The sequence below is a fragment of the Leuciscus leuciscus genome, assembly GCF_965113295.1.
Source record: "Leuciscus leuciscus genome assembly, chromosome: 16".
Taxonomy (NCBI): Eukaryota; Metazoa; Chordata; class Actinopteri; order Cypriniformes; family Leuciscidae; genus Leuciscus; species Leuciscus leuciscus.
The window spans coordinates 15,669,693-15,695,895 of NC_138740.1; the positions used below are offsets into that span (position 1 = coordinate 15,669,693).

Genomic DNA, 26,203 nt, shown 5'->3' on the forward strand with positions numbered 1-26,203 from the left:
CTGAGTGCTCTCCACTTGTGTTAATGTTCTGAACATGCTCTCCCGAACTTTGTTAATAAAACATCATTTAAAGTACAGGGGACTTTTGCTGCATGCACAGCGTGATTGGAATCGTCATCATGGAAAATATACATTTTATCTCCAAACAGATATTGGCTACTTTGTTCAGGAGGATTCTGAATGGACCAAATATTGCCCCATTTTCAAAGTCCCAGCATCTTTGTAGATCCTTCCAACACCTGCATCCCCAATACCATTATGTTTTGGTATTTAAACACCAAAGTTTTAATTGTCAGACTGCAGAACATTTGCTATACATGGCTTTATGTGACTACACCATATGTATGCAGGTAAAGTATGCATGTACACTTAGCGATAATATATTAAAATATTACATTGTGTGCAGACACTAAAAATGACTAGGAAAAGAAAGCTTAAATATTTTTTTTATTATCATTCTTTCCACGGCAGGTCGTCTGGGTCTAACATTAGCCCATTATAATAATTCCAGCGCAGGACATCTATCTCATAAGCTGCAGGTCTATGACAAGTGCAATGTGGGGAGAAAAGTGTCTACATTTTAACAGGTCCTCAACATCTGTGGGGAGGCAACAAATATCAAATATAAACTCTAGGATTACAATACACAACGGTTTACACTGAATGCACACATTCAGACTACAACGGGACACACATGAACACTTAAGCAGGTAACAATCATAACAGGAATCATCATTACTGCTGATGTCAACCTTTCGCTCATAACCAATGGAAATATCTTGAATGAGAAAACCTTTAGGTAATTTGATGGAAGAAAAACAAATGGATGTGTATGAGTGAACAGGGCTGTTTCAAAAAGCATTGTAAGCCTAAATTGATCGTAGAACCATTGCAACCAATGGTCTCTACGATCAACTTAGCTCACAATGCTTTTGAGAAAAGCAGCCCAGGTCAGGGAGTCTAGCACAGCATACTGTTAGCGGTCCATAGAGAGTGGAGTAGTCGTCTTTTGCATCCCGATAGGTTCTAGAATGCTGAAACGCTGAGTGAATAAGGATGACGGCTTCTTGGGAGATGAGCACCCAACCTCTGGCTGAAGAGCCTCAGAGCGCTTATACGTTGCTGAGGGCATCGACACCAGGCAACACTTTACCCTCCAGCAGCTCCAAACTGGCTCCGCCTCCAGTGCTCACGTGACTGACCTTATCTTCTGTGTCCCACTTGGCACAGCAGGTTGCTGTGTCTCCCCCACCTGAAATTAAAAGAAAGAATTCAATTATTAGTCTATTATAGAGATCGATATTAACTTTTTGATGGCTGTTGTCATCTTAGAGAGCAGGGTGGCCTACATGATATCACACTATGTAAAGATTTAAAGTAAAGGACACACAACAATAGATAGATGATAGATGGATAGATTTAATGCCATGTCAGCATCTAAGGCTATTTTCATGGCAAAAATTTAAAACCCAAGTCATGCCAATGGTGAGAATTAAAAATGGCCAAATATCTGCCAATAATAATCAGCCTAGACAATATATCAGTCTACCACTAGTCTATTAGATGTGTGCCATTAAATGTATTCCAGGCAAAAACCAGCCACTTGAATGAAAAATAAAATGAAATGAAATTCTCACCAATAATGGTGATGCAGCCATTTTTGGTCGCTTCCACAACTTTGTCCATCAAGTTCTTGGTTCCACGAGCGAAGTTGTCCCACTCGAACACACCAACAGGTCCGTTCCACACAATCTGCTTGGCTCTGGCTACAGCCTCCGCATAGAGCTTTGAGCTCTCAGGACCACAGTCCAGACCCTGGATGGAAGGACAACCAGAAGGGCTTCTTTTGACAACTGCTTCTAGTTCACTTACAGGAAGAGGAGAAGATCTTATAGCTCTAAACAATCTAACATGTGTCTGCCTTACCATCCATCCAGCTGGAATACCATCTGCTACTGATGCAGTCCCCGTTGCCGCCTTCTCGTCAAACTTGTCTGAGGTGACGAAGTCGACAGGAAGTGCGATCTTCACGCCGTTCTTCTCAGCTTTAGCCATGAGGTCTTTCACAATTTTGGCACCCTCTTCATCATACAAGGAAGTGCCGATCTGAGCAGAACAAGAAAACAATACTTTTAACTCCAGGAGGGTATTCCAGAAATCAGGTTATGCAACATACCCTGATAAGTTTATGGATAAATAAATGAATAACCTCAACTTCCAATTCCAAAAATTGAGGTAATGTTCAGGGCCAAAGGGTTTCCCAAAAGCATTGTAAGCCTAAGTTGATTGTAGAACAATTGCCACCAATGGGTTCTACGATCAACTTACAAAATCAGGCCACTCACCTCCATGTTCTTGAGAACCTTGAGGAAGGTAAAGGCCATTCCTCCACCAATGATCATCTCATTCACCTGGTCCAACATGTTGTTGATCAGCTGAATCTTATCTTTGACCTTGGCCCTGTCCGATCAAAACAACGATCAATCAAACAAAGCCTTTTCAATGAAATATTCATTTTTAAAATTAAATCTTATTAGGATGAAACTGAGAAACTTTCGCCTCTGACGAATTGCAGGAAGTGCCCTACAACTGTCTAATTATAAGACAAAAGCTTAAGGCTTTTGTGCACTGCAGTTCAGCTTATCAATGGGCCAATTCCCTGAGTGAACTTTGTTATTTGGGACAAACATCAGATATGAACTGCTTCAGTAAGTACATAATGAGTGTAAGTTGTGCAATGGCCTGACTTTTGCAAGTCATTTGCATTCAATTATCCACTTCCACAAGAACGCTTTGTAGTGATCATGGCTTTATTTGCCATCATAGCATCCTGCACAGTTTAATCACAACGGTTTTGCCATTTCACCATCAGAATATAACACTATAAAAAAGGTAGAAATCTACAAATGTTTAAATAAATATATTTCTTTCTTCAGCCACATATATGAGGAACCGTAGAACAAGGACATTGTCACACATCCTGCTGTTGCATAAGAGGATAAACGCAACTATTCCTGGACTGTCACTGATGCTTTCTCAAGTGGTTTTCAATGGAGAAAAGACGGATGCTTCCTAAAAAAAAGACTGAAGTACAGCCCAATATTCTTTCAGTCATTCATTTCAGTTGGTGAACTCTGTAAAAGCCCTTCCTTAGATCATGAACAAGATCTTGCAGGACCAAAGCAAGGTCTTTTGATGTTTTTAATCACTGTTTTTAATCACTGCTTATCCTCCTTAAAGGAGAACTCCGGTGAATTTTTAAGTTAATCTTGATCGTTTTACCTTTGTGAGTACTTTCTATAGAAAAAAAAACGAACCGGATTGGTGCTTGCAACGCGGAGCTGTTACAGTTAATGCCCAGAGCTCCCATTCAGGTAAAACGGCAGTTTTGGGGGCATAAACCTAAAGAGTGTCTTTGTGCCTCTTAACAGACACAAAATGCAATAAAATGTCTGTCCAACATGAACAGGGCCCTTACATGACAACAAGATGCGTTTAGCAACTTAGCAAAAAAAATCACGCGCACTTTTTCCGGCTACAACTGAGTTCCCACGGGACTTCAGCGCGAGACTACAGCTAGCCGTCTAAAACACTATTTAGGTGAGTTTAAACAATGGCTAAGTTGCTAAACGCATCTTGTTGTCATGTAAGGGCCCTGTTCATGTTGGACAGACATTTTAATTGCATTTTGTGTCTGTTAAGAGGCACAAAGACACTCTTTAGGTCGATGCCCCCAAAACTGCCGTTTTAGCTGAATGGGAGCTCAGGTTATTAACTGTAACAGCTCCGCGTTGCAAGCACCGATCCGGTTCGTTTTTTTTTCTATAGACAGTACTCACAAAGGTAAAACGATCAAGATTAACTTAAATTCACCGGAGTTCTCCTTTAAGCAAGACAGTATTCAGAACTAAAAAGATAAGCTATCAGGGTACTCCGTCAATATCACTCACCCCCCGAGAATGGCCAGGAAAGGCCTCTGTGGTTTCTCAAGGGCCATGGCAAAGTAGTCCAGCTCCTTCTTCATCAGAAAACCAGCTGCCTTCTGAGGGAGATTCACTCCAACCATGGAGCTGGAGTGAGACATAAGGCATAAAAACCAAGGGGAAACAATGTGTCATGTTGATATTTTTCCGACTAAACACAATGTGAGTTTTTATTTTCCTATCACGGTTTTGTGTAATGGAGTACCTATGAGCTCTATGCGCAGTTCCAAAGGCATCGTTGACGTAAACATCACCCAGCTTGGACAGGGAGGCTCGGAAAGAATCGATTTCCGCCTGACTTGCTTTGGTCTGAAAAGATAAATCAAAATCATTTATAAGTCATATGATGCCACCTGAAGAAAAAAACCCCACAAATTCCACATTAAAAAGGTGCAATGCGCAACATTTCATGTTAAAAATACCCGTTTTTCTAACCCATACATGCTTAAACAATTGCCTGATGGGCTGAATGAGCCCTTCTCTGATCACTGCGATTGCCTCTATAATCCTGTACAGTAAAATAAATAAGAGGGATTCGGGAATGAGCGTGCACACCTCTGGTTGCAGTTTCGCTTGTCACCAGAGGGGGCATAGTTCTGCAAAAACTCAGAGACTTGCGCATTGCACCTTTAAAGGTGAACTGTGGCGAACAAATTCGGTCTGAATTGCACCTGCAATTGTTTGTTAAGGTTAATGCAGAAAAAAAAAGATGGGCTGAATAAAAACACAAATTCACTCTGACAGTAGGTGGCACTTATAGAAGATAAATATCTTGCTGACCGCAGTGCGCAAAGCAGCACTGTGGAATTTTCCGTTTCCGAAGTAAAGTAGTCAAACAGTATTTATGCGTTTTAAAACCTTTAGATTTTGTACAAATACAAGAGAGCAGGCTACGGATTCTTTCTCTGCTATTCACTGTCGCTTAGTGAAATGCTCTGCTCGTGAGCGCCACCAAGTCGTAGCTTTATCTAACAACAGTGCCTCTGTGCAAATGACCAAACACAAGTCTTATTGGTTTGTGTGATAGAAAAGACATTTGAACCCCTCTTCATTTAAAAAAATAAAAAAATAAATTGCTGCATCAACAGTAACTGTTCTTTTACATGAAAATGAAATGAGGCATCAGTGTGAAAATATGGTGCGATTTAAACATTTTCATTTCACTGAATATTTATCTTAGTGTGAACAGCCTTTAGTCCAGTTTCCTCTTGGGAAATGGATTCATTGTCATTTTATTTTGGCAACATTATTTAGTTTTAATCACATTATTGGGCGGGTTTTGGGGAGCTTATGGGCTGGAAATCCAGCCACTCTGGCAACACTGCTTTTCAGTGCTATGTAGGGCTGGGTATCGTTCAAAAAATTTCGATACCAATACCTTGATTTCGATACCGGTTCCTGAACGATACTTTTTTCGATACCAATTTTATGAAATCCATTTGAACAAGATTACATAACACATTACCTCAGAAAAACTGTGGTTTTATTTTTTCAGTTTGACTCACGTTCCTTAGTCAGTCCAGAAAGGAACAAAAAAAAGCACAAAGGAACAAAATATTTTTTTATAAAGAGCTCATGCTCACCAAACCTGAATTTGTTTGATCAAATAATACAGTAAAACTTGTAATATTGTGGAATAGTATTACAATTTAAAATAGTATTTGAATATATTTCAAAATGTAATTTATTCCTGTGCTGTCAAAGCTGAATTTTCAAAATCATTACTTCAGTGTCACATGATCCTTCAGAAATATATAAAAAACAGTTTTTGGAAACTATGATACATTTTTTCATGATTCTTTGATGAATAAAAAAATTCAAAAGAACAGCATTTATTTGAAACAGAAATCTTTAGTAACATTACACATGTTTTAAGGTCATTTTTGATAACTTTAATGCATCCTTACTGAAAAAAAATTCTGACCAACACATTTTTTAACGGCAGTGTACATTCAGTAGGTCATTATTGCAATATAAACACTGTCAGAGTGATCAACAGGTATCTCTTCAGTTACCAGTCGAAGACGGAGCAACTTTCTGCTCTTGTGTTTACTTCACTGTCAAGGGCTTCATCATATCTGTCGCGGTACCGTCTTTGCAGCAATTATTTTACCGCAAATACTGCATCGCACGCTTGGCATCGAGAATGGAGAAATGTAGCCACACTTTTGATCGGCTTTTCCACATCTTTAAGGTATTGTGAGTGTGTGTGCTCGCGTCTCATTGAGTATGTGTGCGTGGACAGTTTGTGTGTGTGTGCTCGCGTCTCATGAGAATGTGCGCAGAGTTCCGCGCGTCTCGTGTGTGTAGAGTTTGCGTGTATGTGCGTGAGCGACTTTAGGCGTGTCGTTGTGCATTTCATATGTATTTGTTTGAGCACTGACGTTGACGAGTTAACCCCTTAGGTATCGAAATCTGGTACCGAAAAACAAGTCATTTTTCGATACTCGATAGTATCGAGGCAATTCGGTCGGTACCTAAAAAGTATCGAACTCGGTACCCAGCCCTAGTGCTATGTGAAATCAAAGTGTAAACCAACAAAATGGTGAACTTACAGTTGTGTCTGCATAGTAAACTGGAGAAAGTATTTTAAACCCAAGGACCCCTGGATCAAGACCAACGATACATGCCGTTATGATCACATTACTGCCATCCACATGCACTCAAAGTTCATAACTTCTAAACTACTGTGAATGAAAGGTTACACAGGCGCCCAGAAAATGCCAAGCTGCAGTTCACTGCAGTTTCTTGCCAGCAAAGGACATGGCAGTTTCCCCTGTCTCTTTCTTTGGTCTCTACTCGTCCCTCTCCTTCTCTTCTCCTCTTCCCAGCATGCATTCCAGCCAGGGCTTCGAGGACCAGAAAAGCCACATGATCACACATGACCTTCCTACAAATGTCAATAGGTCAGCTGTGTACAGTATCTATGCATGCACACACAGCCAAAGAAGGCTCTAACAGTAGTAGCTTGTGCTTTGCAGATCAGCTCCAACACAATGATAAAAGCCAATTATTAGCCTCTCGAGCCAAAACAGAATGATTTGGTAAGAGATTTGCAAAACCACCCTTATTACAGAGGGCTTTCTTTACAGTATCGTCGTTATATTACTGCCTATTCAAAGCTACACAAACTAACCTGCTCTCATTTAATTTAATTTCTTTAAGCGCATGGCATTTCAGGCCAAAGATCCTACTGTATGATCAAATTTAAGGTCTGTATCTGGCATTTAAACGTAGGGTAGGTAATCATTTTTCTAAAAAAAAAACATTCCAAATTTGTTTAAACTGTCTTTATAAACCAATACATAATTAAAATGTAAGTACTCTGAAAAAGAAAATTTAAAAATCGAGTGACTGTAGACCTTTTAATCTGCAATAAACACAGCTCATTATTTCCATTCACTCCACCCCCTCCCTTCTGAGCTCCTTCCAAAGCCACGCCCCCAAAACACATGAACGCGCGACGCCAAACGCTCAGGCTGGAACAAGACGCATTTATTACCTGAGACGAGTGGAGAGGAAGGAGCGCAGTACATACAGTGACATCATGTCAGAATCACATGTAATAAAATACCTAACTTTATCACTATGAATATAAACAAATAAGATTTCTTTTAGTACTCACTATCAAGCTAGCATATCGATAATGGTAAAGTTTCATTCGGTAACGAGCTATATTTATAAGGCAAAACTAAAAACAGGTTGCATTGATACACGTTTTTCCATTACCATCAGTTACACTGTGATGAAGATGAATTTCGTGTAAGATTCATAACATATACGGTGTTTTGCATGTAAGAGTTTCCATGATGAAAACATTGTTGACTCTAATGAAGACTACCGTACACTCCGAGTCCGGAGACAAGTACCGCATCGTCGGTTCGAGGACAGGTCCGGGGTTGAGGGCGAAGCAGAGGAGGTCGTTCAAGAGCGCGGGCAGGGTCCGAGGAAGTAGTTTTTGCCTTGTTTGCCTTCGCTGACTGCATATGCAGGTGCTTTGAGCTGAATATTTCCGGGAACGGTGACATGTGATGAGTGCACGCAGGGCAGCGCGCGCAGTGGGGCTCGGGGCGGGCATGAGACATGAAGGCATCTGATTGGTTCTTTACATTCGCACCGAATGGCAGTGATTGGTCAGAGTTTTTACTGTCCTGCAGCTGCTACAGAGGTCTGATTTTTTTCATTCCTTTTTCTAAACACATAATGTATTGACTACTATCAGGATGGAAGGACCATTTCACCCAGTATAAAAAAAAGTGTTTCTGAACAGGATTACCTACCCTACCTTTAATTCAACGTAAACTCTTGTGGCTTCTTTCTGGGCCGCACAGTCAAAGGAAGGAAAGACTTAAGAACATTATTTAACACATTCATTATAGTTTTTACTAGTACTTGAACAATCTTTTTATTGCCTTTCTTTAACAGTCGACCACATGACCGTTTACATTATGAACGCGATCCGATCGAATGAGTTCTGACAAATTGTCTCTGGTTCTGACAACCTCTGGAAGTGGTCAAAAAGGGGACAAGCTCAAAACGTTTTAAACCCTGTTTACGCCTGTATTTAGCGTCGTCCACTTCTGATCCAATCGACCAAAACGCATCTTAATACCAGGTGTAAACAGGGCCTAAGATGACCAAGCACTTTTTACCTGCAGAGCCACTGACATACGCTGCACTGACCTTGTTCCCCGATGCATCTTTGCCCTTGCCCTCCTCGGCCACATGGAAACGCAGGTTCTCCAGCAAAATGACAGAACCGGCAGGTGGGTCTGCACAGGCTTTCTCCACATCTGGACCCACACAGTCCTTCAGGAACTGAATGTCTCTTTAGAGGCAAATTAAACAGCAAGGTCAGTGGCGAAGTACTAAGCTGAATTGCTGTATGCATTACTTTTAAGATGTCATCTTGATGACGCTTTTCTAATGTTTACGCAGTAAAACTATTCATCAGTGCTGTTAAACAGATGTAGCTTGAAGGTTTACATTATCTCTAACTGATGGTGTAATATGTATAGGTAAAGAAGTCTATATTGAGCTCTCCTACTTTCCCAGCAGGCTCTTGAGTTCCGCAGCCACAGGCTCCAGAGAGTACTTGTCTGGCATGGGGACTCCATCAGGCCGGCCCAAGTGGCTCATCAGGACTACAGCTTTGGCCCCATTATCTAAACAGTGCTGAATTGATGGGACTGCAGCCTTGATTCTGATGAGAGCATATATAATATTAGTTACAAATACTGTAGCACAAGGCCAACATGTGTTTTTCAACTGTGAGTCAGGTCTATATACAACATATAACTTTTTAAAAACATAATTCACGTATTGGTCTCAAATGGTTGCTCAAACTAAACATTAAAAATACTGCTGACATTATATGAACTAACATTTATTGAGTAATCTTAATATTTTGCAAGAAAATATAGACATGAATAAGTGAATGATTATATACAACAAACATTTTATAAATAAAGCTGTGAGACAATTTTCAAGGTAAAACCCCTCCAGTCGACAGTTTGAGCACATGAACAGCACAGAGTGGAATTATGGTGATTTCAATGAGATAAGAAAGAACCATTATTGATTAAGAATGCAACAATACTGGTATATCAGCAATATCCATCTCACCTCTGGTTATTTGTTATTGTCTTGTCTTTCATAGGGACGTTGAAGTCAACCCTATTGGAGAGAGAGAAAAATAAATTGATCATAAAATGCTATGGTTTAAAGGAATGATTAAAATTATTATTTTGAAATGAGTAGGTTCCAGAAAGCTCTCAGATTTCATCAAAAAATATCTTAATTTGTTTATTATTCGTTTAATTTTCCAAAGGTCTTTGAAACGACATGAGGGCTAGTAATTAATGACAGAATGTTCCACACACACACACACACACACACTAGATGTGATTAATCTATTTGACAGCACTATATATAGCTATCATCTCTAGTAATTTGTTATATGCATTTGAATGTTTATAAAAAAATAAAGGAATTCATAAAAATACCTGTTATAAAAAAGCTATTTTAATAAATATTAGGATTGAACAGTGACATTAATGAACAACTAAACCTGTATCACTGAGAGCTGCATACTATAGGAGTGCACATTCACATGGTCTCCATGACTACAATGAATTACGTAACACTGTAAAGCCCCCTTACAGCAGTGAGAGATGGATGCATTCAGGGTAGAGAACAGCGAATGCTGTCGATGCTGCTGTACTGTAATATTTGTAATATAACATTAGACAATATTGAAGCAGTTTGGATCCTGACAGCGGATGTTGTAAGACCACGTGCTACTGCTGCAATATATACTGACTCAGTCATTGTGACGCACTCAACATGGCTGTCAATTACTTATTCAAAAAGTGCTATTATTATATCATGTGGGTGTTTATATAAAGGTGAAAAATGTTAAATAAAGCCGCAGACGGTGGGCAGGGCAGGTTGGACATGACTGTGTGTGTTCAGAATACCAAATGTAATTTATTCTAACAGCTGCTGAGAATATATGAACGTCGTTTAGCGGAATAAATTATAAACAATCTTCACTTATGTACATAAGAAATTACCTGGCATGCGTGAGTGACAGAGTAAGTTATAACAAACGAGTAAGAACACGCCACTAAATGAATGTGCTTACTGGTATAAACCCGCCAGCACACGTTCAAAAGACCTTATAAAACAGTATGTAATGTGAAAACGTTCTGGTTGTCGGTATGGTACAAAAATAAAGTGACGGAGACTCCCTGACCATTTGACATTTGTAACTGGGTGGTGTCATTTCACCAAGGAATTTTACAGCCTTTATGAAAAAAAAAAAAAAAAAGATAAGTGTGAGGGGTTTAAAGATCTTAATTTAATTTTAAAACAACGAAGTTATGACTGATATAAAAGGATGCGCACGCGCTAGTTTTTGGTATATCTGCCACCCTGCACGTATCGGGAATCTCTAAAACGTGACGCGTGACAGAAACACTTCCGGTTATCAATGATTGAAGTTTCATTCGCATAACCTTGCCAAAAATCAAAGATTAAAATGAGAGTAAAAATAAAATAAAGAAAGCACAAAGCCAATAAATGAAGATCACGATGTTAACACATCGTTAGTGAACGATATAACGGAATGTGCCGGTGACAATTCACGCTTACCTCATGATGACGCGCTTTCCTTTCACATCCACCTTGTCCAAAGTGAGTTTGTTTGACAGAGACATTCTGGCTGTAGATTTGCAGAAAAACTCTCCTAAGCTGGTGTGGTGGTGCAGTGCTGGTTCAGTTCCCGAATGAGAGAGTGACCTTAGCTTGATGCTGATGCACACAGTGTGGGCGGGTCTAATCGAGGTATGCGCTTCTAAATCCAGCGCTCATTGGATACACTTGCTGTCAATCAATCAATCAATCACCAATTGAGCACATAGGATGTTGGACCAACGTGCTGCAATAATGCTGCCCCCTATCTAGAGACCCTACCCTCTTGAATTAAGACAAGACACCACAGGTGAATAGGGTTAAAATAAGTTAACTATCACCATACTGAAGTTCAATTGTTTCTATTAGTTTTCTGAAATGTTGTTTATGTAAATGAGGTATTATCTAATTAAAAATGCACTAATTTGCATATATTTTCAGAACATAAATCTGATCATTGGATAAAGCCAGGTACAAATTTCATTTTGTTGACATATTAAGACCTATAAAGATACATATTGAAATGTACAGATTCAAATAGATAAAGTGGTAAAAAAAAAATAAACATTTAAATGTTTGTTTTAGATGTTGTCTTTTCAGTGGTCTTGAAAACTACAAGTTGTGTAAGCAAAATAACCCCAAAATCTTAAAACTGGCCAGTGCATAAAAAAAAAAAAAGGTTTTGTAATTTAGTATAAAAAAAAACTTATCTTAAATGTTAGACCACTCCATGGACATCTTAGTTGTCACTCCATGGACAGCTTAAGCGTTTTATGCTAAATACAAAATTGACATTCATTTGATGGTAAAATACATCAAGGTAATGCAACATTTAAAATTAGAAGCTCAAATCTGACATAAACCCTTTAATACCACACATATGTAGATAAAGTAATAAGACAAATAATGAGATTTATATTTTAATTTATTACATTTTTTACAGACATGCCAAGACAGCAAGAAGATTGGATTAGGTGAAAATTGTCTCCATTTGCAAAACGGAAAAGTTCAGAATGTCATTCAGAATCCCAGAGTATTCGGTCCACGACGGGAAATGCATTCATCACTCCTTCCATGGCTTGGGCTCCACCTTGCCTACAGGGGACAAGTTCCATGTGATGCCTGTTGATGTGATCACCTGCAAAGACAGTGCACAAAATCACATTTAACACATTGAAAAATATATGGTTAATTAGATAATTAGATAATTAGAAGTGTTTGCAGTCACTTACATATGCCCAAACAGCTGTGCAAAATGCAATTCCAGAAATCATCAGAGGAGCTCCATACTTGGCATGAAATTCAGGGGACAGGCCAGACTTTTGTCGCACAGCCACCTGACGGGCACTTTGACCTAATGTAAAGAAAAGGGGGAGAGTAGATTTAGGTTTAAACATCCTTTAACACACTATTCGTTAAGATAAGGGCCATTAAGAGTTTATGAAAGAGAACATTTTATTCTCATACAAAACATTGACCTTTTTGCAATCATATAGCCTACAATGAGTGCAAGCTTGTAGCTAATAGGAAACCCACTTCGTGGGCACATTGCAGTTTCATTTGTTAGAAACATTTTATAGAATATTTTGGAATGGAAAAACAAATAGTAATATTAAATTAAGTAATATTTATAACAATATTTTGAGATTATCAATAAGAGAGGCATTTTTAAAACCCATATTATGGCAAATACATGAACATATAAACATATCTTTATAAGGTAAGGTGACAATAGATTAAATTATTTACCAAAACGTATAAACTGACTGGCGAACTGCGAATGTATCCTATCAAAACTAGCTTTAGCACACTGGGAAGCAACATCAGTATACTGCCCAACATTGCAACAAATGCTGTTTACTGAAATGGGAATAAAACGGCCAGTCCTCGAATGAGATATATAACTTACCGCTGAGGTTCAGGGCAATCTTGGCGAAGCGATACATGGTTATTTCTCGGGACAACTGACTGCGCGAGCTAATACCCTTGAACTGAATGGCAGATACAAAATGGCAGGGCGGAAGTGATGAACGTGCGATACTTGCGCGCATGCACGCGCGGTGATCGCAAGACAGTATGGGGTAGATTGATTCAACATGTAAATGTTAAACTAAAATTAACTCTGATAGCTTAAAGTGATGTGGGTTGTTGTTAACATATATGGAGTTATTCTAAGCATATATAAGTTGAAATATTTATATATTTTCTTCTGAATATAATAAGGGACCATCACTGCTGTTTTACCACACACTGTTAAAGTTAGTTAGCGGGTTGTGTCGCGTTCACTTTGCATTGTGCTTGTACAATTTCTGATCACAGAAATGCAAAGTGCACATATAAATACGTGTTTCTCTACGTAAAATCACAGCCGTGTCAGGATGGCCGAGTGGTCTAAGGCGCCAGACTCAAGGGTTGCTCCCTTCCGAACAAACGGGTATTCTGGTCTCCGAATGGAGGCGTGGGTTCGAATCCCACTTCTGACACATTCCTTTTGCTCGATCTACAAATATTAATATTGTTGTCTGATATGTAAGAAACATTTATCCTGTAACCATTTTTTATTTTACAATACTGTGTGACAATTTTACATACTCCCAAAATTAGAGGGATATGTCTCCCTGTACCCACATCTCATAAAAAGAAAAAGTAAAAAAAAAAAAAAAATGTGTATATGTGTAGGTGTATGTGGATTATTGAACTTTGAATAATGAAAATGTGTGTGAAAAGTTTTGAACGGAAATTTTCACAGCCTAAATATATAACCATGTTGAAATTTCAGCCCATAAAAATTAAGCCCTAAAAATAAAATGCAAGCAGGGTTAATTCAATGCATTTTTTTTTTTCAAGTAGTGCAATTCAACAAGGTTTTTATGTTTCAAATACATTTGTCAGTAATACTTGTCATCTTTCATACAAAGGTCGTTTTTTATTCTGTGGGCAAAACACATAATGCAGTGCAATACAATGATGCTTGAGAGATTAACTAATAAACGTTCCTCAAAATTCTGCTATTGATACTCTATTTTTAACATGACTTTTCTTTAAAAAATTACATTTTATTACATTTTATATCATAAAAAAATCAGTAGTTTTCACAGCAAAAAAAAACTAAAAAAAAAAACTAATGATACTAAAAGGCCTTTTACTTGGTGACTTTTTTTTATAAACTATCAATCAGATGACAGAAGGCATGTGAAAGATTGTGTGCAACAGGTTTTTCAGCTGTGTTGATCATGTTGATAATTTAGAGGCCATAGATATTCATGTCTCAAATAAGATACAGTAGGTTTTAGAGTTCAGCAGTTTGCTCAAGGACACATATGGGGAATATTTCACCAGTAATCAGCAACATTCACATATAGCCTACTTTGAACCAACAGAGCTCTAAAAAATAATAATACAACAATGCACAATGGTAATAAATCATTTTCTTTAATAATGAACATCATGAACAGAAAAGATGTTTTGCAAATACTTGTTTTCGTAAAACATAAAATCTCATGGAATGTTGCATGTATCTAATCTACAGATTTCTTGAGCAGATGATACGACTAGCATGTGATGAGGAGTTTGCTTGAAACCCCTTTAGTATGGGATTCATCTTAATCTGTATCAAGTAACCTTGAGGAGATTTCCACTCCGACTTTTTAGTAGATTGCTCATTTAAAGGTATTCTAGTGTGTTTTGATGTTTATATATGCATTTTGGTTAAATATTCTCTGGTTAGATAAAAATCTAGAGTCGGCAATCCAAATAAGATGAGTGAGGAATTGTCCCATATTTACAGCAAGCCATATATTCCCAGAGAATTTATTTACCCAAGAATTCTTCAAATGACATAATTATGAGTCACAGTTGCTGTAGATATAACATATGCTACATTAGTTTTAAGAATACAGTGATATGAAATTATTTATAAACATATGACGTGCTCATTAACGTCACATTAAATTACATGGAGGTTCAGACAAAAAGGCAAGTGTGACTGCAACACATCTAGGTCATGTAAGCACAGATGGAAGAGCTTGGTTCGGATCCGTGTTCTCCATGTTCTAATCCGTCTTTTTGTCCTTGACTTCCTCATCATCCGTGTACTCTGTCGGTTCTTCTCCAGGTTTAAGAAGCTTCCCGACGTAATCATATTTCTCTGCGGAGGAACATAAAAGCGTTTACTCAACGTTTAGCAATGCAAGCTTCATTGCAACATCCCTGAAGAGGAAATCAGGGGGAGGATCCAAAAGTGTCCTTCAACTCACGTGTGAACTGGGTCTCCCACTCGCTCAGGCTCTCCTGCTGCATAGCATTGAGATCTGAAAGATCATCATGAGTTTCTTTCAAGGCCTCCTTCTCCAAACAGAACGTGGCCAGTCCTCTGGATGCATCCCTGCCCGCGAACACCCCGTAAGGGCCCTCTAAAAGTCAACACATTAGCTCCTCACAAATATATCATCTCAGAATGCAAAACAAGTTGTATCTATTATCTTAAAGGGATAGTTCACCCAAAAATGAAAATTGTCATCATTTACTCAGCCTCATGTTGTTTCAAACCTGTGTGAGTTTCAAAAGAAGATATTTTGAAGAATGTTGGTAACCACACAGGTGACTTCCAGTATTTTCCCTACTATGGAAGACAATGGGTGCCGTCAACTCTTTGATTATCAGCATTATTAAAAATATCTTATGTTATGTGTTTAACAGAAGAAAGAAACTCACACAGGTTTGAAACAACATGAGGCTGAGTAAATGATGACAACATTTTCAATTTTGTGTGAACTATCCCTTTAAATGAAGCAACATTCTGGTGCTCAGTGAACATCTGAAGTATCTAGTCAACCTTTATTCGAGTTTAGTTAATTATTCACTGATAAGCAACAGTTTTTGGCATGGCAAAAGGTTAAGAAATACTGCAAGCATCTCATTATCAGAACAACTACAATGTATACATAGCTACACTTTAAAAAGGTTGCGTGACATCAGTATTATCCTGAATTTCCAGTAGGTTAGGGGTTATGACTTTGCATTTGTACTCGTTTAAAAAGTGCGACAAAGGGGCGTGTCTGAAATTAAATTCGTGCGTTTTTAATAGGTCATGTTTAAAATAAAAAACACGCCTATGCAAACATAATTCAAGAACCACGTAATTCTTATGCCACACAATCACCTAAGATAAGTTTGCGGTAAGACCTGCGATTGAATTTGTGCCATACCTGGTCCGTAGAACTTCTTCCCTCTCGTAACATCAAACACTTTCCCGCTGATAGCCATGAGGATTCTTGGGTTTTTCAGTCCATCGTACTCTTGCAGTTCTGCTAAAGTGAAATCTCTTTTCTTTAGTTTAGGCAACGGTTCCTCAACCGGGCCAAAATCTGCAGGCTTGTCTCCACGGACGATTTTGTACAGAAGGAACAAGCAAAGACATAGCAAGCTAATGTTCAGGGGCGAAGTGAAAATTTCCTGAAAAATTCCAGAAGTTTGCTCAACATTTTCATCAGCCATTTCGTTTCTGATATTGTGCGTGAGAACATCGAGAGACTGTCGACGACCACAGCAGTGCACCAATCACAGAAGCCAAAAACACACAATGGTGCGACGCCAGCCAATCAGATTCGAGGTGGGTTTCTGGGGCGTGTAGTTTTTGAGATGGGGTTTGAAGTTAACTGTAATCTCAGAGCCGTCAAATAATAAAATCTTTAGAGAGTTTATGCTGGATTTAGTGCGTAAATCGTTTTGTTTACGAATTAGATGCTTTGCATTTGTTATATGTTAAATATTTTATTTTGGACGTGTTCATTGTGATTATATTAGCTGGGTTTATAAAGTTTACAGAACTGAAAGGTAACTACCAACTCACATTGTAAATTTTGTAACACAGTAAAGTAACATTGTGGCGATGAATAATATTATCAGGTTGTTAAATTTATGTGACACAGTTAGACTGTAAAATGTACAGTCTTTAATTCAATTTAAAGGGATAGTTCACTCAAAAATGAAAATGTTGTCATCATTTACTCGCCCTCATGTTGTTCCAAACTCTGTATGAGTTTCTTTCTTCTGTTGGACACAAAATATGATATTTTGAAGAATGTTGGTAATCAAACAGTTGACAGCACCCATTGACTTCCATAGTCATTTTTTCCCCTAATGGGTTACCCATATTCTTTCAAATATTTTCTTTTGTGTTCAACAGAAGAAGGAAACTCATACAGGTTTGGAACAACGTCAGTAAGTAATGTTGACACATTTTTTTTTAAAACAATTTTGGGTCAACTATCCCTTTAACTAGGATGTGCTGTCCTCCAAACAGCAGGTGGCGGAATAGTGTGTTGAGTCGATGTTTTCATTCCTCAATGGAAGAGAGAGTGTAACGGGAAAAACAAAACACAGCAGAGGACTAAGTCCAGTGACGTGGCCGGACCGAAGAGAAACAGGCATCAATAGGTTGGATATGTTATGGTTATCCCTTATTTATTTTAATAATAACTTCTTCCCTATAATAACTTTCATAGCGTCAAGCTTACTGGATGTTGACTAACTATTGCTGGTGAAAGTTAGCTTAGCTTTAAATACAGTACAGTACAGTTACAGTACAGTACAGTATTCCACTTTGACAGACAGATGTAATGTGGTTTATTTTGCAAGCATGTTCTCCAGCATCAATTATACCGGCTATTCATGATCAACTCATCTCCAGAAGTTCACTATTGTCTATTGAATCATATTTAATTTAGTACCATCTTAGTGTTCAACCTCAGCAATATGTGATGTATGACACGTTGTGCTGTTTTAAAGGCAGTTTAAAATGTGTTGGTTTTGAATTCCATAAATTACACTGTCTTGTACTCAATTATATTTCATATAGCTATTCTTTGCATTAGAAGTGAGATATGAACAGTTTATTTGTCAATTTCAGGAGGCTGGAATGTGTTAAGATGTCTGACAGCGAAAGCTCCTCAAGTGACCGAACAGAGAAATCGATGGATCAAGAGCCCAAAGAGCCGTCATCGCCCCCCCGAGATGAGCCCTCCGCTGATGCTCAGAGTGACGTCTCTACCGATGCAACACCAACCCGAAAGACGAGGAAAAGACCAGAACAGAAACCTCCAGCAGAAGAACAGAAGAACCTAGAGACACCGCAGTCAGCAGAAACTGCTCCAAATGTAGGCTTCTATCACACTTTTACTAATATTATTATTAATAATAATAATATATACATACACATAAACACACACACACACACACAATATTTTCCCACCAGATCTGCCTTCCATGCATATATATATATATATAAAAATATTGTACAATATAGATTGTATCCCAGAAAATGTATCTGTATTTTCCCATTCATTTTCTATAGTGGTCATTTTTGACTGTGAAGATCACAAGGATACAAACTTGTTTTATTTTATTAAAATGTGATTCCCACCCAAGTGTATGCTCATTTACAAGTTCATAATTTTATTTCTGGGGCTAGAATACATTTACATGATTTAAAGTAGAAAAAATAGACATTCTCATATTGTACATTGTGGCAGCACCTCTTTTCACTCTTTGCCTGAAATGCTCTGTTTTAGTTCCTGTCTTTCCGACATCTGCTCTGATTGGTCAGCTGGCCCAGTCTGTTGTGATGAATCAGACAACTTAGCCAAGCTTTGCCTTTTCTAATCATGTCCAAAAACTATTCTAAACTGATCTATTACTAAACTGTCACTTTTTCCCCCCATCAGGCCTCCACAGAGACGACTGTTTCCCAGGGAGGTTGGGGTTACTGGGGCAGCTGGGGTAAATCGATCCTCTCCACTGCTACTGCCACTGTAGCTACTGTGGGTAAGTGGCACAAGACTTTCACTTTAATACAAAAAACAGCTTCGTTTATATATCATCAACACTAATACTGTTTTTTCATTGTCTAAGGCCAAGGTTTGACTCAGGTCATTGAGAAAGCAGAGACGTCTCTTGGAATCCCAAGTCCTGAGGAGCTTTCAGCTCAAGTGGAGGAGGAAAAAACTGATGGTGATGATGTGCTCTTCATTTGACACGTCAATTGGTATATGTGGGTTTACATATCCCTAGTGTTTATGACCTTTCTGCCTTCTTTCTGCAGGTTCAGACAATAGTGAGGCGAATAAAGATGAAGGGGAGAAGGCGTATGGGATGGGTGGTGCTATGGGAATGATCTCCTCTAGTAGTATGGGAATGCTGTCATCTTTAACCACCGTAGTTCAGAGTACGGTAAGAGCAAACTAAATGTATGCTAGGTAATGTTAAAACTCAGTTTGTTTTGAGTATCTATACTTATTTAAATGTTTTCATATTTTTTGTTGTTGAATGATAACATTGATTTTCTATTATGGAATGACACTTTTTTTGGCAGTGGTTCTCAACTCAGCAAACTTACAAGAGACCCTAAAGACAATGATTTAAAATTAGACAAAACAAGCTTTAAATGAGTCTTTTTTTTGTTCATTGGCTGTAATAGACATGCTTTAATGTTCAAAAACACATTATTTTTCACGTATTGTACAATTCACTAAACCCTTGTCTTCTTTCTTTGCGTATGCCTATGGGCGGGTATTATACTAATATTTTATATTGTGACGTAGACTTTTAAGGAAGTAATATCTGGACTTCGATCGAGGCATTTTAGGCAGGTTTGGATCAGTGTTCTCTGTTAGATAGAGTAGGCTAAATGGCTTTTGTGGGAGATTATGAGTTCGTAACTTTGTAGATCTTATACATGCACAAACAGCTACATTACACACTTATGAATAACATTAAAACGCATCATATGGCTCCTTTAAAGTCAGATAAAACATCTGAAAATCTAGATGTTTCTTAATAATTTAGCCGCTCAACAACTGTGTTTTCCTTTGAAGAACCTGGATATATGAGGAAGCCTAAGTATGATTTCTAGACCTGGAAAAGTCATGAGCATTTTTAAAATGAATATACATTTTAAAAGTAATTTCAAGTTCTAAAATATTTTATCAGTAGAAATTGAGTTTAAAATATTTGTTAAAAAATTCTTATCCTTAAGCCTTAGCCAGTAAAATCAAATCATGACTTTCAATAAATGTATAATTAATAATCATTTATTTACTATTTTTATTATGTAATTTACAGAAACTAGGTGTCCCATATATTAACATTTCTGAATATAAAACTTGGGCTAGGGGCCTTTAAATATTGTCATAAACAATAATAATAGGCTATTTGTTTTTATTCCATTGTAAATATATACACAAAATCTTTTTCTCCTGATCTTATGCTTAAGTGCAAATAAATATGTATACAAATTAAAATGATAAATTGTGCTTACTTATGAATTTCATTACAAAACAAAGAAAAAGATAGACTGGAAAGTGCGTCCAGCATTTATTATTTGTAATAATTATGATTATTGAATGAATAAAAAATATTTTAAGCATTCATTATTTTAAATGCAAATTTTGTGTATTTTATTTGATTGTCTTCTTATGCTTGTTGGCTAGGGTAAAACCGTAATAAGTGGTGGTTTGGATGCATTGGAGTTTATTGGGAAGAAGACCATGGATGTGATAGCTGAGGGAGACCCCGGCTTTAAGAAAACCAAGGGACTGATGAACAGAAACTCCACACTGTCACAGGTGCAGAGGATATGATGACTGTCTGTCCTAATCTGATGGAATATATTCATAGCAACTTCAACTCCCTGCATAAATATATGACCTTATACTTATACAATTCAGTTTTGCTTGTGAATGAAACTGACCTGATTCAATTGTTCATCTCTAAAAGGTCTTAAGGGAAGCAAAGGAACGTGAGCAGCAGCAGAAAGCCGAAAACGTTTCTTCGGAAACAGACAAAAAGGCTCATTATGGGATGTTGTTTGATGAGTTTCAAGGCCTGTCCCATCTGGAGGCTTTGGAGATCCTCTCTAGAGAGAGTGAAGCTAAGGTCAATAGAACTTTTCTTTTCTTTCTTTTTTTTTTTTTTTTACAAATTCAAACGATAGAATTTAAAATGGTGAAGGATTTGAATGCTGGTGTGTTGTTCTTGCGCAGGTGAAATCTGTGCTGACCACTCTGTCCGGTGAAGAGTTAGCTAAACTGAGAGAGGAACTACAAGACATTAAAGAGCCTTTTTCCCTCATGGAGTTTGACGATGAGGCGGAGGATGACATGAAAGGTAAACAGTACAACGGATGCAAAGTTAAAGTAAAAAAATATAATATATTAAAGGGGACCTATTATGCCCTTTTTCAAAATCTTGATTTTGTTTTTGGAGTCTACTAGAATAGGTTTTCATGCTTGAATGTTCAAAACACATTATTTTTTTACATATTTGAAATTGTTGCAATACCTCTCTTCCCAGTCTGTCAGGAACACCCTGTTTAGTTCCTGTCTCTATAAAGCCCTTGCTATCCACCTTATTCCTGGCGACCTTACTGCGTTTTGAATTATGGGTGGCACTTCCGGTTTGGGGAACTTCCATTAAAAAAGGCTGAAACCAATGATTTCAAATCATAAGGTTGCCCTACAAATAAAGCTGATCCGTCAATTTTCCTTCATGATTAATTTTCAGACATCATGAGAATAACGTTATACTTGGTATTTTAACGTGACATGTTATAACAAGAATATCTATGGCAAGAGCTCTTTTCAGTCACTGCTTTATTTTCCTCGTGATTAATTTCTTTTTTCCCTTTGCAATCCGCAGTAAAAGTATGAAAAAGGACAACATATACTGCACATTTGTGGTCTGTTCTCCCAAATTTAATTTACTATATATTCCATTAATAATTCGTTATTCTCGTTATTCTCCTCAAATCCTCACGTCTCTTTCCAGGTTTGTTTTCACAGGTAAATGCAATTTATAATCGGTCAAAATGACGGAAATCACTTTGAAATAGTATCACGTAATGCTGAAGTTAATGAAAATTTTTGATTAACGCAACATAAGTTACATTACATAAATTAGGCTACTACAGTGATATTCAACCTGTCCGTTATTGCTGTGGAAAGACTCGCGCTTTTGGGGGTAATCTGGTCTGTTGAAATACCTTATTGATGCTTTTGTCATCTCATTGTGACACTTTTTTAACTTATTGCATTCATAGAGCGAGCCTTTTCACTGATTGTTTACAGCTTAACGGAAGTTACACCCATAATTCGCGCAAAGCGTCATGGGGCGTAGGAATAAGGTGGATAGAAAAGCATATATGCATATATATATATATATATATGCATGCATGCATAATTGGACCCCTTTAACACTTTCTGCAATTTTGGATTCAGTAAATAAACAACAAATTGTTGTTGGGCACATAAAGAAAATAAATCTTCATTTTTATCCTCAGGTGATGATGGAGAGGATTTTGTGAAGGAACTGACAGATGTTCTTGAAAGATTACAGATCTCCACATCAGCAGACAAACTAAGCAAGGTATTACCTGAGCATCTCTTCGTAATTGTAATCTTCAAGTATTTTGTGTGTCCGATTATTTACTATTACTCATATCCACTCAGGCCAGAAAAAACGCATTCAACCATATAACAAACATGAAGCTACAAAGTGAAAGCACACAGCAAGAAGAAGAAGAAGAAGAAGAGAAAGAACAGGCAACGCCAGTGACAAAATACAGCGTTGAGGTCTTTTGTTATGAGGCCTAAAATGAACTAAATGTCTTTTAAGATATGCATACATATTTTTCATAGAGTAATGTATCTTTGTATTGGGTTTTGACAATTAAAGTTACTCTTTTTTTCATAGGACGCCCATTTGTTTGCCATTACAAGTCTGGCCGAGTTCACAGCCAGATCCATAGAGCAGTTCCAGAAAGCCGCTGAAATGCTGCTTCACTGTAACACTGAGGAGGCCACGGCCGCGGAACAAGCCAAAGTCTTATCGCAGTGAGTTATCTTGTTGCAAAAAAATTTGCAAAATTGCTATTTGGAGAATTAAAATCATAATGTGTTTCACTTTCAGAGTTACTATTGTTATTTGTAAGGAGGTATCACTACTGTCCAAAAAGTACACGTCGTGCTTGACTACCATTGGGGTAAGACGCTTCACTTCTCATAGTACAGTCTGGAGATCTATAATATTGTTTATGATCATTATAATAATATTAGTAGAGTTTTAAAGGAAAAAATTCCCAATATATATTCAAATTCCATGTCGAAATGTTTGTTTTTCAGGCAAATGAAAAGGGAGAAGTTCTCAATCCACTGATTACCAGCGTTTTTCTGGAGGTTTGTCTCTATGTCTGCCCCGTTTGTCTTTTCATCATGTTAAAGGTAGGGTTGGTAATTTTCAGAGAGGCTAGCAATAGCGAGCTAGCTTTGAAAGCATGAGATCTGACCCTCCCTTCAGAGCATCTCCAAAGCCACACCTCCTCCAAAACACATGAATGCGTACAGCAGGGAGCAAACAAAAACTTCACGAGAGTTGGCGTCAAACTACCTCATGTCTCAAAGCACATAACAGTACAATAATAATGAACAAACAACTTGGTTTTTTTTCAACAAGTTGCCATTGAAACTCATAAATTCAAGTCACGAATCGCTCTGAGTATAACGTCATGGGTTTCCATCTCCATAAGCTCGTTGTTTTGGTTCAGGAGGAACTGTATACGTCTGTTAGACGTCTCTGCATAGCATGAAACACACTGATGATGTGTGATGTTTGCAAGAGCAGGTGCGCGGAGGTATGGAAATACACATTGACAGGCAGGTAGGACATCGTATCATTGCATTCGGACCGAATTCAATGATTGGACGAACATTTTATGGTCCTACGCCTTCCACAGACGATATATACATTTAGACCAATTCACTTTTTGATTGCTGTCAAGATGTGAAGAGACTTTCAGCCATAACAAAAAATGTTTCTTTAACAAAACACCTACCCTGCCTTTAAAGATGATCATGCATATTCATATAAACCTAAATAATAATAAAAAAAAAGACATTTGCAGATGCAAGTCTTGCATGTTGATATTTTCATGTTTGCACAGGGGTATTAAAATCTTCTTTGACTTTATTTTCCATTTTAAGGCGTCAAACAGTGCATCATATATCCAGGATGCGTTCCAGCTCCTCATGCCAGTGCTGGAAGTGTCCCACATTCAGAGGACAGTGGAGTCGGCACAGTGAGAAACACTAGACATGCAACATCATATCATAGAAGTAAAATAACGTGTGGTTTACATTCAGGTAGACATGGTAAGAATATGACGACATACTGTAAAAAGTGCACAGCTTTTAAGGTTGATTGTTGGCTTTTTTCCTATATTGGTATATATTTTGAATAGACTGTCATAAATCTCTAAATGTATAATGAAATGAATAGAAATCATCTTTTTAAAATCTTAAGACTTTGGGGCGTTCATCTGTTTTCAAATAATTATGCAAGTCATATCAGTATTAATGTTAATATATCCGTTATCTTTTAAATAAACAAATGTTACTTGTCTTCTGGATTATAGAAAACATTTTACTTGATTTAAAAAAATGCAATTTATACACTACATATAGAGTATGCTAGGTAACGTTGTTCTTAATGTAAATGAATAAAATATTATTAATCTTATATTTTTTGGACATTACAACATGGTCTGACGGTCTCTGACCCATCATAAATGACAAGAAACTAGTGTGGAAAGTATTACTGGTCTTTACTTCCACTAGAGGGCGCTGGCACATTTAACTTCCCAATGAAAATATCATAATAACAGTACAGTACAGAACTGTACCGTGAAATTGTTGGTCTGTGTAAAATAAATAAATAAAAATAACAGCAAGTAGAAGCATTTTTTGTAAGGTTAATGACCACGCAAATAATAGACAGTGAGTGTAATAATATTTAATGTGAAAATCAAGACATGCATACATCAAAGAGAGAAACAGAGCTACGAGGGTGAAGGAGGTGAGGAAGCAGTAATGTTCAGTTGCTCCAGTTTTTCCGTTAAAGACACTTCTGCGTCTTCTGTGCTTTCCGTAAGAGGCTCCAAATACTGCTTCCCAGCGACCCTCTTCCCCGTGAGCGGGTCCACCACCTGCCCAACTTTATACACAACCTCGGACAGTTCATGTTTGACATGTTTGGACCTCTTATCCGGCAAGGCCTTCAACAAAACAACATCCCCAACTGTGCACTGCTCCAAAGCATCATGGGCGAAGTAGGTCTTCCTCTTGTTGTAGTACTTGGAAAGGAGAAAGTGAATATACATAAGGGCCATTTTTGGTTACAAAACAAGTTACTATTTTCAAATAACGCGTCATTATTTTAAGACAAACATAAATCCTGCGGTTTTCTTTGTCAGATACGTATATTTTATACAAATATACAACATATCTTACCTTGAGCAGGTAAGGATCGAGCACAAGTCTGGTCACTCGAACCTTTGCCGTCTTCTTCATCTTGGTTCCGATTACTTGACCAATGATCCATTTGGCATGGACCGATGCTTGACGCGCGGACATGCCGTTTGAGGCTTTCAGTCCCCTGAAATGTAGTAAATGTTCACGTTAAACGCACTAGCAGTCAAATAATCAGCTGCTAGCTCTAAGCTAACCAGTTTGCACACATTTGTTTTACCGAGGCCAAGTTTCCATTACACAACAACAGGCTGTTCTGTGTGTATGTTAGATAAAGGTGTGCACAATACACTTACCGGATTCACTCTGAAGGTAAATTAAAGGTAATGTAAAGGTCAAAAACTCATGAAAACATTCCGCATGCGTCTGAATGTCAAGGCTCGTGGCTCATGTTGATGACGTAGTACGGTACCAAAGTGTCAAATGCTGCAAGCATAATGAAACCATAGACCGTATGAATGAAACGGATGATTTATTTTAACCCCTTAAGACCCTGCGGTCATTGGAATGGACATTACATGTTTTTTTGTTTAAACTAATAAAATGTTAAGGTGTGTGTATATATATATATATATATATATATATATATATATATATATATATATATACACATATACATATAAACACACACATATACACATATATATACACATATACATACATATAAAC

The 26,203-nt window shown here is 37.6% G+C and overlaps 5 protein-coding genes across 5 annotated transcripts; 1 reads left to right on the top strand and 4 right to left on the bottom strand.

Annotated features, from left to right (window-relative positions):
- Positions 1-429: 429 nt before the first annotated feature.
- pgk1 (phosphoglycerate kinase 1) lies at positions 430-11,298 on the bottom strand. The gene is made up of 10 exons (XM_082139978.1): positions 11,139-11,298; positions 9,609-9,659; positions 9,031-9,186; positions 8,667-8,811; positions 4,189-4,292; positions 3,951-4,070; positions 2,346-2,460; positions 1,927-2,106; positions 1,638-1,815; positions 430-1,252 (listed from the first exon to the last, which is right to left on the bottom strand). Exons 1-10 carry the CDS (start codon positions 11,201-11,203, stop codon positions 1,113-1,115), a joined length of 1,254 nt encoding a protein of 417 aa, XP_081996104.1. The 5' UTR covers positions 11,204-11,298; the 3' UTR covers positions 430-1,112.
- Positions 11,299-12,084: 786 nt separating this feature from the next.
- Positions 12,085-13,244, bottom strand: cox7b (cytochrome c oxidase subunit 7B). Its single transcript, XM_082139979.1, has 3 exons — positions 13,087-13,244; positions 12,410-12,531; positions 12,085-12,315 (listed from the first exon to the last, which is right to left on the bottom strand). Exons 1-3 carry the CDS (start codon positions 13,226-13,228, stop codon positions 12,241-12,243), a joined length of 339 nt encoding a protein of 112 aa, XP_081996105.1. The 5' UTR covers positions 13,229-13,244; the 3' UTR covers positions 12,085-12,240.
- Positions 13,245-14,593: 1,349 nt separating this feature from the next.
- On the bottom strand, positions 14,594-16,720 carry pgrmc1 (progesterone receptor membrane component 1). Its single transcript, XM_082141866.1, has 3 exons — positions 16,385-16,720; positions 15,434-15,589; positions 14,594-15,324 (listed from the first exon to the last, which is right to left on the bottom strand). The coding sequence occupies exons 1-3, from the start codon at positions 16,671-16,673 to the stop codon at positions 15,230-15,232; spliced, it is 540 nt and encodes a 179-aa protein (XP_081997992.1). The 5' UTR covers positions 16,674-16,720; the 3' UTR covers positions 14,594-15,229.
- Positions 16,721-17,468: 748 nt separating this feature from the next.
- fam114a2 (family with sequence similarity 114 member A2) lies at positions 17,469-24,629 on the top strand. The gene is made up of 14 exons (XM_082141856.1): positions 17,469-17,615; positions 18,088-18,334; positions 18,902-19,001; positions 19,089-19,187; positions 19,279-19,406; positions 20,666-20,800; positions 20,952-21,110; positions 21,218-21,341; positions 22,513-22,598; positions 22,682-22,804; positions 22,926-23,065; positions 23,142-23,214; positions 23,354-23,407; positions 24,212-24,629. Exons 1-14 carry the CDS (start codon positions 17,509-17,511, stop codon positions 24,308-24,310), a joined length of 1,674 nt encoding a protein of 557 aa, XP_081997982.1. The 5' UTR covers positions 17,469-17,508; the 3' UTR covers positions 24,311-24,629.
- Positions 24,630-25,004: 375 nt separating this feature from the next.
- On the bottom strand, positions 25,005-25,677 carry mrps17 (mitochondrial ribosomal protein S17). The gene is made up of 2 exons (XM_082141869.1): positions 25,517-25,677; positions 25,005-25,359 (listed from the first exon to the last, which is right to left on the bottom strand). Exons 1-2 carry the CDS (start codon positions 25,637-25,639, stop codon positions 25,066-25,068), a joined length of 417 nt encoding a protein of 138 aa, XP_081997995.1. The 5' UTR covers positions 25,640-25,677; the 3' UTR covers positions 25,005-25,065.
- Positions 25,678-26,203: the final 526 nt, after the last annotated feature.

Excerpts from the sequence above, each read along its gene's own strand:
- pgk1 (XM_082139978.1), bottom strand. The coding sequence starts at position 11,203 with ATGTCTCTGTCAAACAAACTCACTTTGGACAAGGTGGATGTGAAAGGA. Across the intron at positions 8,812-9,030 it reads CTCAAGAGCCTGCTGGGAAA|AGACATTCAGTTCCTGAAGG; the intron begins GTAGGAGAGCTC and ends TTGCCTCTAAAG. Across the intron at positions 1,253-1,637 it reads TGGCTGCATCACCATTATTG|GTGGGGGAGACACAGCAACC; the intron begins GTGAGAATTTCA and ends TTTTAATTTCAG.
- cox7b (XM_082139979.1), bottom strand. The coding sequence starts at position 13,228 with ATGCGCGCAAGTATCGCACGTTCATCACTTCCGCCCTGCCATTTTGTA. Across the intron at positions 12,532-13,086 it reads GATTGCCCTGAACCTCAGCG|GTCAAAGTGCCCGTCAGGTG; the intron begins GTAAGTTATATA and ends TCTTTACATTAG. Across the intron at positions 12,316-12,409 it reads GCACAGCTGTTTGGGCATAT|GTGATCACATCAACAGGCAT; the intron begins GTAAGTGACTGC and ends CTGTCTTTGCAG.
- pgrmc1 (XM_082141866.1), bottom strand. The coding sequence starts at position 16,673 with ATGGCTGATGAAAATGTTGAGCAAACTTCTGGAATTTTTCAGGAAATT. Across the intron at positions 15,590-16,384 it reads GAAGAAGTTCTACGGACCAG|AGGGCCCTTACGGGGTGTTC; the intron begins GTATGGCACAAA and ends GTTGACTTTTAG. Across the intron at positions 15,325-15,433 it reads GTGGGAGACCCAGTTCACAC|AGAAATATGATTACGTCGGG; the intron begins GTGAGTTGAAGG and ends GTTCCTCCGCAG.
- fam114a2 (XM_082141856.1), top strand. The coding sequence starts at position 17,509 with ATGTTTTCATTCCTCAATGGAAGAGAGAGTGTAACGGGAAAAACAAAA. Across the intron at positions 19,188-19,278 it reads GGAGGAGGAAAAAACTGATG|GTTCAGACAATAGTGAGGCG; the intron begins GTGATGATGTGC and ends TTCTTTCTGCAG. Across the intron at positions 20,801-20,951 it reads GAAACTCCACACTGTCACAG|GTCTTAAGGGAAGCAAAGGA; the intron begins GTGCAGAGGATA and ends CATCTCTAAAAG.
- mrps17 (XM_082141869.1), bottom strand. The coding sequence starts at position 25,639 with ATGTCCGCGCGTCAAGCATCGGTCCATGCCAAATGGATCATTGGTCAA. Across the intron at positions 25,360-25,516 it reads TCGATCCTTACCTGCTCAAG|TACTACAACAAGAGGAAGAC; the intron begins GTAAGATATGTT and ends CTCCTTTCCAAG.